Here is a 13507-nt window from a genome sequence, read left to right on the forward strand (position 1 = left end):
CACCAAAATTGCCATTTTTTTCACCAAAATTGCCATTTTTCTCACCAAAATTGCCATTTTTCTCGCCAAAATTGCCATTTTTCTCACCAAAATTGCCGGTTTTTCACCAAAATTCCCATTTTTCTCACCAAAATTGCCATTTTTTGAAACCAAAATTGCCATTTTTCTCACCAAAATTCCCGGTTTTAAAAACCAAAATTGCCGGTTTTTCACCAAAATTGCCATTTTCCTCACCAAAATTGCCATTTTTCTCACCAAAATTGCCATTTTTCTCACCAAAATTGCCATTTTTTTCACCAAAATTGCCATTTTTCTCACCAAAATTGCCATTTTTCTCGCCAAAATTGCCATTTTTCTCACCAAAATTGCCGGTTTTTCACCAAAATTCCCATTTTTCTCACCAAAATTGCCATTTTTTGAAACCAAAATTGCCATTTTTCTCACCAAAATTCCCGGTTTTAAAAACCAAAATTGCCGGTTTTTCACCAAAATTGCCATTTTCCTCACCAAAATTGCCATTTTTCTCACCAAAATTGCCATTTTTCTCACCAAAATTGCCATTTTTTTCACCAAAATTGCCATTTTTCTCACCAAAATTGCCATTTTTCTCACCAAAATTCCCATTTTTCTCACCAAAATTGCCATTTTTCTCTCCAAAATTGCCATTTTCCTCACCAAAATTGCCGGTTTTTCACCAAAATTGCCATTTTTCTCACCAAAATTGCCATTTTTCTCTCCAAAATTGCCATTTTCCTCACCAAAATTGCCATTTTTCTCACCAAAATTGCCATTTTTCTCACCAAAATTCCCATTTTTCTTACCAAAATTGCCATTTTTCTCACCAAAATTGCCATTTTTTTCACCAAAATTGCCATTTTTCTCACCAAAATTGCCATTTTTCTCGCCAAAATTGCCATTTTTCTCACCAAAATTGCCGGTTTTTCACCAAAATTGCCATTTTTCTCACCAAAATTGCCATTTTTTGAAACCAAAATTGCCATTTTTCTCACCAAAATTCCCGGTTTTAAAAACCAAAATTGCCGGTTTTTCACCAAAATTGCCATTTTCCTCACCAAAATTGCCATTTTTCTCACCAAAATTGCCATTTTTCTCACCAAAATTGCCATTTTTTTCACCAAAATTGCCATTTTTCTCTCCAAAATTGCCATTTTTCTCACCAAAATTGCCATTTTTCTCTCCAAAATTGCCATTTTTCTCACCAAAATTGCCATTTTTCTCACCAAAATTGCCATTTTTCTCTCCAAAATTGCCATTTTTTTCACCAAAATTGCCATTTTTCTCACCAAAATTCTCCATTTTTCTCACCAAAATTGCCATTTTTCTCACCAAAATTGCCATTTTTCTCACCAAAATTGCCGGTTTCTCACCAAAATTCTCCATTTTTCTCACCAAAATTGCCATTTTTCTCACCAAAATTGCCATTTTTCACCAAAATTGCCGGTTTTTCACCAAAATTGCCGGTTTTCTCACCAAAATTGCCCATTTTTCTCACCAAAATTGCCATTTTTCTCACCAAAATTGCCGGTTTGTCACCAAAATTGCCATTTTTCTCACCAAAATTGCCATTTTTCTCACCGAAATTCCCATTTTTCTCACCAAAATTGCCATTTTTCTCACCGAAATTCCCATTTTTCTCACCAAAATTGCCGGTTTTCTCACCAAAATTGCCGGTTTCTCACCAAAATTGCCATTTTTCTCACCGAAATTCCCGGTTTTCTCACCAAAATTGCCATTTTTCTCACCAAAATTTAATGGGAATCTAGTGGGAGTTTCGCGGCAATCCAGCAGGAATTCTGCAGGAATTTTTGTGGGAATTCTGCACGAATTTTGCTGGAGTTTTTCAGGAATTTCACGGGAATTTTGTGCGAATTTCATGGGAATTTCACAGGAGTTTTGCAGGAATTTCACGGGAATTTCCTGGGAATGTCATGGCAATTTCACAGGAATCCAGCAGGAATTTTGCAGGAATTCCATGGGAATTTCACAGGAGTTTTACAGGAATCCAGCAGAAGTTTCACAGGAATTTTGCCGGAATCTAGTGGGAATTTTGTGGGAATTTTGCAGGGACTTTTGGGGAACTTAGTGGGAATTCCACAGGAATGTTGCTGGAATTTTTATGGGAATTTTGTGGGAATTTCATGGGAATTCCACAGGAATGTTGCCAGAATCCAGCGGGAATTTTGAGGGAATTTCATGGGAATTCCGTAGGAGTTTTGCTGGAATTTTGTGGGAATTCCGCGGAATTTCACCACAATGCAGCAGGAATTTCACGGGAATTCCATGGGACTTTCACAGGAATTTTGTGGGAATTTCATAGGAATTTTTGGGGAATTTGGCGGGAATTTTGCGGGAATCCAATTGGAATTTCGCAGGAATTTTGCGGTAACTTTGCGGGAATTCCATGGGAATTTCACAGGAATCCAGCAGGAATTCCACAGGAATTTTGCCAGAATCCAGCAGGAATTTTGCAGGAATTCTGTGGGAATTTCACCAGAATTTTGTGGGAATTTCACAGGAATTTTGCAGGAATTTCTTGGGAATCCAGTGGGAATTCCACAGGAATTTTGCCAGAATCCAGCGGGAATTTCGTGGGAATTCCACAGGAGTTTTGCAGGAATTCCATGGGAATTTTGTGGGAATTCCGTGGGAATTCCACAGGAATTTTGCGGCAATTTTTGTGGGAATTTTGCCAGAATTCTGCAGGAATTTTGCGGGAATGTTGTGGGAATCCAGCGGGAATCTCACGGGAATTTTTGGGGAATTTTGTGGGAATTTTTGCGGGAATTCCGCAGGAATTTCATGGCAATTTCGTGGGAATTCCACCAGAACTCCCCAAAAATCCCAAAAAAACCCCCAAAACCCCAAAAATCCCAAACCCATTCCCAATTTTTCCTTTCTCCCCCACAGCCATCGAGACTCTGCTGTGCTACCTGGATCTCCATCCCGGGAATTTCTTGGAATTGCTTCTTCCCACCTATTCCCGCTGCCGGATCCGCTGCTCCGGAGGATCCCAGCAGCTCCGCCAAGCCGCGCAGAGGTGAGAATTCCCAAAAATTCCCAGTTTTTTTACCAAATTTCCCATTTTTTCCCCCAAAATTCCCGTTTTTTTCCCCCAAAATCCTATTTTTTCCCCAAACATTCCCATTTTTTCCCCCGAAATCCCGGAATTCTGACAGGATTTGATTCATTCCCATCCCATTCTTTTCCCAAAATTCCCATTTTTCCTCCAAAATTCCCATTTTTTCCCCCAAATTTCCCATTTTTTCCCCAAAAATTCCCTTTTTTTCCCCAAAATTCCCATTTTCCCTCAAAATTCCCATTTTTCCCCCCAGTTCTCCTCCGCTGGCGGTTCTCCTGGCGAGGAATCCCTCGGGACTTTCGGGAATTTCGGGAATTTCGGGATCCATGGAATTCGACGTCGTCGCCCTGAGCGACTCCATGGGTTGGGAATCTCGGCTGGTGAAACGAGAGCTCAGCAGACTCCAGTGGGATCCCCGGAAAGGTGATTTCCTGGGAAGATTTTGGGAATTTTTTGGGAATTTCGTGGGAATTTCGCGGGAGTTTTGCAGGAATTTCATGGGAGTTTCTCGGGAATCCAGCAGGGGTTTTGTGGGAATTTCATGGGAATCTAGTGGGATTTTTGCGGGAGTTTCACGGGAATTCCAGCAGGGATTTCGCGGGAATTTTGTGGGAATTCAGTGGGAATTCCACAGGAATTTCATGGGAGTTTTGTGGGAATTGAGCAGGAATTTTGTGGGAATACAGCGGGAATTCCATGGAAATTTTGTGGTAATTCAACAGGAATTCCATGGGAGCTTTGTGGGAATTCTAAGGGAATTTCATGGGAATTTCACGGGAATCTGGTGTGGGAATTTTGTGGGAATTTTGTGAGAATTCCGTGAGGATTTCATGGGAATTTCGCAGGAATACAGTGGGAATTTCATGGGAATTCCACAGGGGTTTTGCAGGAATTCTATGGGAATTTCATGGGAATTTTGTGGGAATCCAGTGGGAATTTTCATGGGAATTTTCATGGGAGTGTCACGGGAATTCCATAAGAATTTCACTGGAATTCTGCGGGAATTTCACGGGAATTCCGTGGGAATCTAATGGGAATTTTGTGAGTTTCACGGAAATTCCAGTGGGAATTTTGTGGGAATTCCATGGGAATTTTCCCAGGAATCCAGCAGGAATTTCATGGGAATTTTCATGGGATTTTCACGGGAATTCCAGCAGGAATTTCGCGGGAATTTTGTGGGAATTCAGTGGGAATTTCATGGGAATTTCACGGGAATCTGGTGTAGGAATTTTGTGGGAATCCGGCGGGAATTCCACGGGAATTCTGCAGGGATTTTGCAGGAATTCCACGGGAATTTCATGGGAATTTTCATGGGAGTTTCACAGGAATTCCATAAGAATTTCAAGGGAATTCGGCGAGAATTTCACGGGAGTTTCCCAGGAATTCCATGGGAATTTCATGGGAATCTAGTGGGAATGTTGTGGGAATCCAGCAGGAATTCCATGGGAATTTTCCCAGGAATCCAGTGGGAATTCCATGGGAATTTTATGGGAATTTCTCAGGAATTTCACAGGAATCCAGCAGGAGTTTCACGAGAATTTCATGGGAAATGAAATTTCCCATTTTGCAGGAATTCCACAGGAATTTTGTGGGAATTCCATGGGAATTTTGTGGGAATTTCATGGGAATTTCACGGGATTTTTGTGGGAATCCAGCGGGAATTCCACAGGAATTTCACAGGAATTCAGCGGGAATTCCATGGGAATCCAGCAGGGAATCCAGTGGGAATTTCACGGGAATCCAGCGGGAATGCCACAGGAATTTCACAGGAATTTCACGGAAAATCCCACCCGGCTCTCCCCCAGGCAGGAAAAGCGGGATCCTGGTGGAATTCCATGAACTCTCCTTCCACTTCCGCGCCGTCGGAGATCTCGAGCCGCCGGAATTGGATTCCATTTGCGAGTTCCTGCACGGCCGAGCGATTTCCCGGGAAAAGGCCGCGCTCCGGCAGCTCCGGCAGTGCTTCCGGGCTTTCCAGAGGTGGGAAAAATGGGAATTTTCCATGGGATTGGCTGATTGGGGTGGGATTGGGATTGGATTGGGTTTGGAATTGGAATTGGAATTGGAATTTGGGATTGGATTGGGATTTGGGATTTGGGATTGGATTGGGATTTGGGATAGGATTAGGATTTGGGATTGGGACTGGGATTGGATTGGGATTGGGATTGGGATTGGGGTTAGAGTAGGGAATGGGATGGAGATTGGGATTTGGGATTGGATTGGGATTTGGGATTGGGATTTCCTTTTGGATTGGGATTGGGATTGGGATTGATATTGATTTGGAGATTGGGGATTGGCATTGGGGTATGGATTGGGATTTGGGGTTGGGGTGAGATTGGGGTTGGGATCTGATTGGGATTTGGGATTGGGATTGGGATTGGGGTTGGCACTGGGATTGGATTGGGATTTGGGGTTGGGATTCAGGTTGTGGTTGGAATTGGATTGGGATTGGGAAAAGGAGATTGGAATTGTGATCAGATTGGGATTGAGGTTGGGATCGGAATTGGAATTTGGGTTCGGGATTGGGGTTGGGATCGGAATGCTGCGATCTGATTGGTGGATTTCCCGGGCACAGCGTGGCGTTCCCAAGTTTCCATCCGGAGCCTCCGGAAGAGGAGCAGGAGAGGAGAAGCTCTCAGCTCAAGGAGATTCTCCAGGAATATTTCCGGCGGGATCGGATCGAATCCGAGGGAGACGACGAGGAAGAGGAGGAGGAGAAACAACGGGAAATGGCGAAAGTGAGCAAATCCCGGATTTTTTTGGGATGAGGGAATGGGAAGGGATGAGAATTTTTCCGTTGGCAGGTGAAGGAATTTCCCAAATTTTTCCATCTGCAGGTGAAGGATTGGGAAGAGCAAATCCGCGCCGATGTCCGGAAGTTCCTCGCCGCGCATCCGGATGAGGATTTCACCGGCAGAGCCATCGCCAGGGTGTTCCATGGGATCGGTGAGGGGTTTGGGATTGGGGTTGGGGTTGGATTGGGCTTGGGATTGGGGGTGGAATTTGGGATTGGGATTGGGATTGGGATTGAGATTGGGTTTGGAATTTGGGATTGGGATTGGGATCAGGATTGGGGTTGGGATTGTGATTGAGGTTGGGATTGGAATTTGGGATTGGGATCAGGATTGGGGTTGGGGTTGTGGTTGGGATTGGGACTGAGGTTCGAATTGGGACTGAGATTGGAATTTGGGATCGGGATTGGGGTTGGGACTGGGATTGGAATTTGGGATCGGGATTGGCATTGGGAGTGGGATTGGGATTGGATTGGGGTTAAGATTGAGATTGGGATTGGAATTTGGGATTGGGGTGGGGTTGGGATTGGAATTGGGGTTGTGGTTGGGATTGGGGTGGGATTGGGGTTGGGGTTGGGATTGGGATTGAGGTTGGTTTGGGTTTGGGATGGGGTGGGATTGGAATTTGAGATTGGGACTGGGATTGGGATTGGGATCGGGAGTCAGATTGGGAGTGGGAGAGGGATTGGGATTGAGGGTGGGATTGGGACTGGGGTTGGGATTGGATTGGGATTGGGGTGGGATTGGGGTTGGGATTGAGATTGAGGTTGGTTTGGGATTGGGGTTGAGATTGGGATTGAGGTTGGGATTGGAATTTGGGATTGGGATCAGGATTGGGATTGAGGCTGGGTTGGGATTGGGACTGAGGTTGGAATTGGGACTGGGATTGGAATTTGGGATCGGGATTGGTGTTGGGAGTGGGATTGGGATTGGATTGGGGTTAAGATTGGGATTGAGATCGGATTGGGGTTGGAGTTGGGATTGGAATTTGGGATTGGGATTGGGGTTAAGATTGGGAGTGGGATTGGATTGGGATTGGGATTGGATTGGATTAGGATTGGGAGTCGGATTGGGGTTGGATTACGATTTGGGATTGGGGTTGGGATTGGGATTGGGATTGCATTCGGATTAGGATTGGGATTGGGAAAAGGGGATCAGGATCGAGATTGGGGTTGAGATCGGGATTGGGATTGGGGTTGAGATCGGGATTGGGATTGGGGTTGGGGTTGGATTGGGATTGGGGTTGGGATCGGGATCGGATGGGATTGGCATTGGGATCAGGAGTGGGAATTGAATTGGGATCAGGTTTAGGATTGGAATTTTTATTGGGATTGGAATTTTTATTGGGATTTGGATTGGGATTGGGGTTGGGATCCGCCTGGGAATGAAATGGTTGGGAAAATCCCATTCCAGAGGGTCAATCCAAGCGGGAAGCGCTAATCCCATCCTGGTTTTCCAACCGCTCTGGGAAAGAAACCAGCTTGGATTCCATCCCAAATCCCAGAGTTCACACAAGAAAATTTTGGGGATTTTCCCCTAAAATTCCCAACATTTTCCCGCAGGCAGCCCCCGTTTCCCGGCGCAGATCTACGGCCGCGATCGGCGCTTCTGGAGGCGACACCTCGCCCTGGATTTCCACTCCCTGTCCCGCCTGGCCACCGAGGAGATCCTGGCCTGGAGGTGACAAACTTCCGGAATATTCCTTGCGATATTCCAGGAGCGTCACCGGCACTTCCTCGCGGGAATTTCGGGGAGCTTTCTTCGGGTTTTCTCGGGATTTTAGCCAATAAAACGTAATAAAGTTTTAATAAACGGAATCAACGTGGAACGTGACGGGCAGGGGCGGGACAGAGTCCTTCCTCCCGTCCCGGAGATTTCTGGCAATTGCCGATCCCGATCGGTGCCGGGCGGATCCGCCGGGAGGATTCCCGCGGGAAGCGCGCGTGGAACGGCGTGAGGAGCCGCGGAGCTCGCCGCAGGGCCGGCGCCGGCAGCGGCAGGGACAGGGACAGCCCGGGACGGAGGGAGGGGACCCGGCAGCGGAATCCCGAAATGCCGAAATGCCGACATCCGGTGTTCAAAACCCAGAGGCGAACGTCCCAAAATCCAAACTCCCAACATCCCGACACTCAAATTCCAACATCCCAAAATTCCCGACTCCCACGATCCCAAACTCCCAACATCCAACATCACAAATTCACAAATTCACTCCCACTCTTTTCTTCTTCTTCTTCTTCCTTCTTCTTCTTCTTCTTCTTCTTCTTCTTCTTCTTCTTCTTCTTCTTCTTCTTCTTCTTCTTCTTCTTCTTCTTCTTCTTCTTCTTCTTCTTCTTCTTCTTCTTCGTTCCTGTCTCTCCCTTCCGGGTTTCTCCCAAAATTCCCAATTGCTTTTCCCCCAAAATTTCCTCTCTTTCACCAAAATTCACCTCCGTTTCCCCAACATTCCCAATATTTCCCCCACAATTCCTGCTTTTTCCCACCAAAATTCCTGCTTCTTTCTCACCAAAATTCCCCTTTTTTTCTCATAAAGTTAATTTTCTCCTGGAGGTGCCATTTTCATAAGGTGTGGAGCTTTACTCTAGTACCATTTTCTCCTAAATTATGGTACTATATGTAAAATTATACATTTTTTTCATAAAGATTGTATGGGTTTTCTCTTAAATTCTCCGTTTTTCTCACAAAGATTTAGCCCGTTTTCTCATAAGGTGCCGTTTTCCTATAAATTTACCGGTTTGTCGCAAGGTGCCATTTTTCTCCTGCAAAATTGCCATTTTTCTCTGAGTGCTGCATTTTCGCAAGGTGTAATTTTCTCCATAAGATTCTTCATTTTCTCCTCAAAATTATGCGTTTTCTCACCAAAATTGCCATTTTTCACCAAAATTGCCATTTTTCTCACCAAAATTGCCATTTTTCTCACCAAAATTGCCATTTTTCCCACCAAAATTCTCCATTTTTCTCACCAAAATTGCCATTTTTCTCACCAAAATTGCCATTTTTCACCAAAATTGCCATTTTTCTCACCAAAATTCCCATTTTTCTCACCAAAATTCCCATTTTTCTCACCAAAATTGCCATTTTTCACCAAAATTGCCGGTTTTCTCACCAAAATTGCCCATTTTTCTCACCAAAATTGCCATTTTTCTCACCAAAATTGCCGGTTTGTCACCAAAATTGCCATTTTTCTCACCAAAATTGCCATTTTTCTCACCAAAATTGCCATTTTTCACCAAAATTGCCATTTTTCTCACCAAAATTGCCATTTTTCTCACCAAAATTGCCATTTTTCCCACCAAAATTCTCCATTTTTCTCACCAAAATTGCCATTTTTCTCACCAAAATTGCCATTTTTCTCACCAAAATTGCCATTTTTCTCACCAAAATTGCCATTTTTCCCACCAAAATTCTCCATTTTTCTCACCAAAATTGCCATTTTTCTCACCAAAATTGCCATTTTTCTCACCAAAATTGCCATTTTTCTCACCAAAATTGCCATTTTTCCCACCAAAATTCTCCATTTTTCTCACCAAAATTGCCATTTTTCTCACCAAAATTGCCATTTTTCACCAAAATTGCCGGTTTTTCACCAAAATTGCCGGTTTTCTCACCAAAATTGCCCATTTTTCTCACCAAAATTGCCATTTTTCTCACCAAAATTGCCGGTTTGTCACCAAAATTGCCATTTTTTTTCTACTAAATTGCTGTACATTTTTCTCATAACGTGCCGGTTTCTATAAAAATTCTCCATTTTTCTCACCAAAATTGCCATTTTTCTCACCAAAATTGCCATTTTTCACCAAAATTGCCGGTTTTTCACCAAAATTGCCGGTTTTCTCACCAAAATTGCCCATTTTTCTCACCAAAATTGCCATTTTTCTCACCAAAATTGCCGGTTTGTCACCAAAATTGCCATTTTTATCACCAAAATTGCCATTTTTCTCACCATTGCCATTTTTCTCGCCAAAATTGCCATTTTTCTCACCAAAATTGCCATTTTTCTCACCAAAATTGCCGGTTTTTCACCAAAATTGCCATTTTTCTCACCAAAATTCCCATTTTTCTCACCAAAATTGCCGGTTTTCTCACCAAAATTGCCATTTTTCTCACCAAAATTGCCATTTTTCTCACCAAAATTCCCATTTTTACACCAAAATTGCCATTTTTCTCACCAAAATTGCCATTTTTCTCACCAAAATTGCCATTTTTTTCACCAAAATTGCCGGTTTTCTCACCAAAATTGCCATTTTTCTCACCAAAATTGCCATTTTTCTCTCCAAAATTCCCCATTTTTCTCACCAAAATTGCCATTTTTCCCCCAAATTTCCCTTTTTTCCCCCCAAATTCCCATTTTCTTTCCCAAATCCCAGAATTCCCATCCCACAGTTTTCTCAAAATACCTATTTTTCCCCCAAAATTCCCATTTTTCCCCCCAAATGCCCATTTTTTCCCCCAAAATTCCCCATTTTTTCCCCCCAAATTCTTCTTTTTTCCCCAAATTCCCAAGTTTTTTTGCCTGAAATTCTGTTTTTTCCCCAAAATTGCTATTTTTTCCCCCAAAATTCTCCTTTTTTTCCCCCAAAATTCCCATTTTTTTTTCCCACCATTCCCCCCCCGGCAGTTCTCCTCCTCTGGCGGTTCTCCTGGCGAGGAATCCCTCGGGAATTTCGGGAATTCCGGGATCCGTGGAATTCGACGTCGTCGCCCTGAGCGACTCCGTGGGTTGGGAATCTCGGCTGGTGAAACGAGAGCTCAGCCGACTCCAGTGGGATCCCCGGAAAGGTGATTTCCCGGGAAGATTTTTTGGGGAATTTTTTGGGAATTTTGTGAGAATTTCGTGGGAATTTCGTGGAGAATCCGGTGTGGGAATTTTGTGGGAATCCGGCGGGAATTCCATGGGAATCCAGCAGGGAATCCAGCGGGAATTTCATGGGAATTTCACGGGAATCCAGCGGGAATTTTGCGGGAATTCCACAGTAATTCCACGGGAATCCAGCAGGAATTCCATGGGAATTTTGTGGGAATCCAGTGGGAATTCCGTGAGAATTCCATGGGAATTTCATGGGAATTCAACGGTAATTCCATGGGCAGAGAATCCGGCGGGAATTCTGTGGGAGTTTCGCAAGAATTTCGCGGGAATTCCATGGGAATCCAGCGGGAATTCCACAGGAATTTCACGGAAAATCCCACCCGTCTCTCCCCCAGGCAGGAAAAGCGGGATCCTGGTGGAATTCCATGAACTCTCCTTCCACTTCCGCGCCGTCGGAGATCTCGAGCCGCCGGAATTGGATTCCGTCTGCGAGTTCCTGCACGGCCGAGCGATTTCCCGGGAAAAGGCCGCGCTCCGGCAGCTCCGCCAGTGCTTCCGGGCTTTCCAGAGGTGAGGGAAAAATGGGAATTTTCCGTGGGATTGGGATTGGGGTTGGGATTGGGATTTGGAATTGCGATTGGATTGGGATGGGGATGGGGATGGGGATCGGGATTGGGATGCCAGCATCTGATTGGCGGATTTCCCGGGCACAGCGTGGCGTTCCCAAGTTTCCATCCGGAGCCTCCGGAAGAGGAGCAGGAGAGGAGAAGCTCTCAGCTCAAGGAGATTCTCCAGGAATATTTCCGGCGGGACCGGATCGGATCCGAGGGAGACGACGAGGAAGAGGAGGAGGAGAAACAACGGGAAATGGCGAAAGTGAGCGAATCCCGGATTTTTTTGGGATGAGGGAGAGCGAAGGGATGAGAATTCCCAAATTTTCCCGTCGGCAGGTGAAGGATTGGGAAGAGCAAATCCGCGCCGACGTCCGGAAGTTCCTCGCCGCGCATCCGGATGAGGATTTCACCGGCAGAGCCATCGCCAGGGTGTTCCATGGGATCGGTGAGGGGTTTGGGGTTGGGGTTGGGGTTGGGGTTGGATTGGGATTGGGATTGAGATTAATTGAGATTTCCATCCTTAAATTTCGTATTTTCCCCCTAAATTCCAGATTTCTCCCCTAAAAATTGGGATCTCTCCCCTAAATTTGGGATTTTTTCTCCTAAATTGCAGATTTTCCCCCCAAAATTCCCAATTCATTCCCGGTTTTTTCCCGCAGGCAGCCCCCGTTTCCCGGCGCAGATCTACGGCCGCGATCGGCGCTTCTGGAGGCGACACCTCGCCCTGGATTTCCACTCCCTGTCCCGCCTGGCCACCGAGGAGATCCTGGCCTGGAGGTGACAAACTTCCGGAATATTCCTTGGAATATTCCAGGAGCGTCACCGGTACTTCCTCGCGGGAATTTTGGGGATTTTTCTTGGGATTTTATGGAGATTTTCTCGTGATTTTAGCCAATAAAACGTAATAAAGTTTCTAATAAACGGAATCAACGTGGAACGTGACGGGCAGGGGCGGGACAGAGTCCTTCCTCCCGTCCCGGAGATTTCTGGCAATTGCCGATCCCGATCGACGCCGGGCGGATCCGCCGGGAGGATTCCCGCGGGAAGCGCGCGTGGAACGGCGTGAGGAGCCGCGGAGCTCGCCGCAGGGCCGGCGCCGGCAGCGGCAGGGACAGGGACAGCCCGGGACGGAGGGAGGGGACCCGGCAGCGGAATCCCCAAATGCCGAAATGCCGACGTGCCGAAATGCCGAAATGCCGACATCCGGTGTTCAAAACCCAAAGGCGAACGTCCCAAAATCCAAACTCCCAACATCCCGACACTCAAATTCCAACATCCCAAAATTCCCGAATCCCACGATCCCAAACTCCCAACATCCGACATCACAAATTCACAAATTCACTCTTTTTTTCTTTTTTTCTTCTTCTTCTTCTTCTTCTTCTTCTTCTTCTTCTTCTTCTTCTTCTTCTTCTTCTTCTTCTTCTTCTTCTTCTTCTTCTTCTTCTTCTTTTCTTCTTCTTCTTCTTCTTCTTCTTCTTCTTCTTCTTCTTCTTCTTCTTCTTCTTCTTCTTCTTCTTCTTCTTCTTCTTCTTCTTCTTTTCTTCTTCTTCTTCTTCTTCTTCTTCTTCTTCTTCTTCTTCTTCTTCTTCTTCTTCTTCTTCTTCTTCTTCTTCTTCTTCTTCTTCTTCTTCTTCTTCTTCTTCTTCGTTCCTGTCTCTCCCTTCCGGGTTTCTCCCAAAATTCCCAATTGCTTTTCCCCCAAAATTTCCTCTCTTTCACCAAAATTCACCTCCGTTTCCCCAACATTCCCAATATTTCCCCCACAATTCCTGCTTTTTCCCACCAAAATTCCTGCTTCTTTCTCACCAAAATTCCCCTTTTTTTCTCTCCAAAATTGCCATTTTTTGAAACCAAAACTGCCATTTTTCTCACCAAAATTGCCATTTTTCTCACCAAAATTGCCATTTTTTTCACCAAAATTGCCATTTTTCTCTCCAAAATTGCCATTTTTCTCACCAAAATTGCCATTTTTCTCTCCAAAATTGCCATTTTTCTCACCAAAATTGCCATTTTTCTCACCAAAATTGCCATTTTTCTCTCCAAAATTGCCATTTTTTTCACCAAAATTGCCATTTTTCTCACCAAAATTCTCCATTTTTCTCACCAAAATTGCCATTTTTCTCACCAAAATTGCCATTTTTCTCACCAAAATTGCCGGTTTCTCACCAAAATTCTCCATTTTTCTCACCAAAATTGC

The 13507-nt window shown here is 44.8% G+C and overlaps 2 protein-coding genes across 2 annotated transcripts; both read left to right on the forward strand.

Annotated features, from left to right (window-relative positions):
* Nucleotides 1-2928: 2928 nt before the first annotated feature.
* Nucleotides 2929-5881, forward strand: LOC146420113 (ATP-dependent DNA helicase Q4-like; the record flags this gene model as incomplete). Its single annotated transcript, XM_085048629.1, has 4 exons — nucleotides 2929-3058; nucleotides 3354-3523; nucleotides 4906-5080; nucleotides 5676-5881. Coding segments are annotated over 4 exons (668 nt in total), but the record flags the coding sequence as incomplete, so codon positions are not given.
* An 87-nt stretch (nucleotides 5882-5968) lies between these two features.
* Nucleotides 5969-12145, forward strand: LOC146420114 (ATP-dependent DNA helicase Q4-like). Its single transcript, XM_085048628.1, has 7 exons — nucleotides 5969-6046; nucleotides 7478-7572; nucleotides 10508-10668; nucleotides 11092-11266; nucleotides 11410-11572; nucleotides 11647-11755; nucleotides 11970-12145. Exons 1-7 carry the CDS (start codon nucleotides 5969-5971, stop codon nucleotides 12089-12091), a joined length of 903 nt encoding a protein of 300 aa, XP_084904754.1. The 3' UTR covers nucleotides 12092-12145.
* Nucleotides 12146-13507: the final 1362 nt, after the last annotated feature.

This window comes from Lichenostomus cassidix, unplaced genomic scaffold, assembly GCF_008360975.1.
Source record: "Lichenostomus cassidix isolate B80296 unplaced genomic scaffold, HeHo_3.0 HiC_scaffold_75, whole genome shotgun sequence".
NCBI classification, from domain to species: Eukaryota; Metazoa; Chordata; class Aves; order Passeriformes; family Meliphagidae; genus Lichenostomus; species Lichenostomus cassidix.

Excerpts from the sequence above, each read along its gene's own strand:
- LOC146420114 (XM_085048628.1), top strand. The coding sequence starts at position 5,969 with ATGTCCGGAAGTTCCTCGCCGCGCATCCGGATGAGGATTTCACCGGCA. Across the intron at positions 10,669-11,091 it reads CCAGTGGGATCCCCGGAAAG|GCAGGAAAAGCGGGATCCTG; the intron begins GTGATTTCCCGG and ends TCTCTCCCCCAG. Across the intron at positions 11,756-11,969 it reads CAGGGTGTTCCATGGGATCG|GCAGCCCCCGTTTCCCGGCG; the intron begins GTGAGGGGTTTG and ends TTTTTCCCGCAG.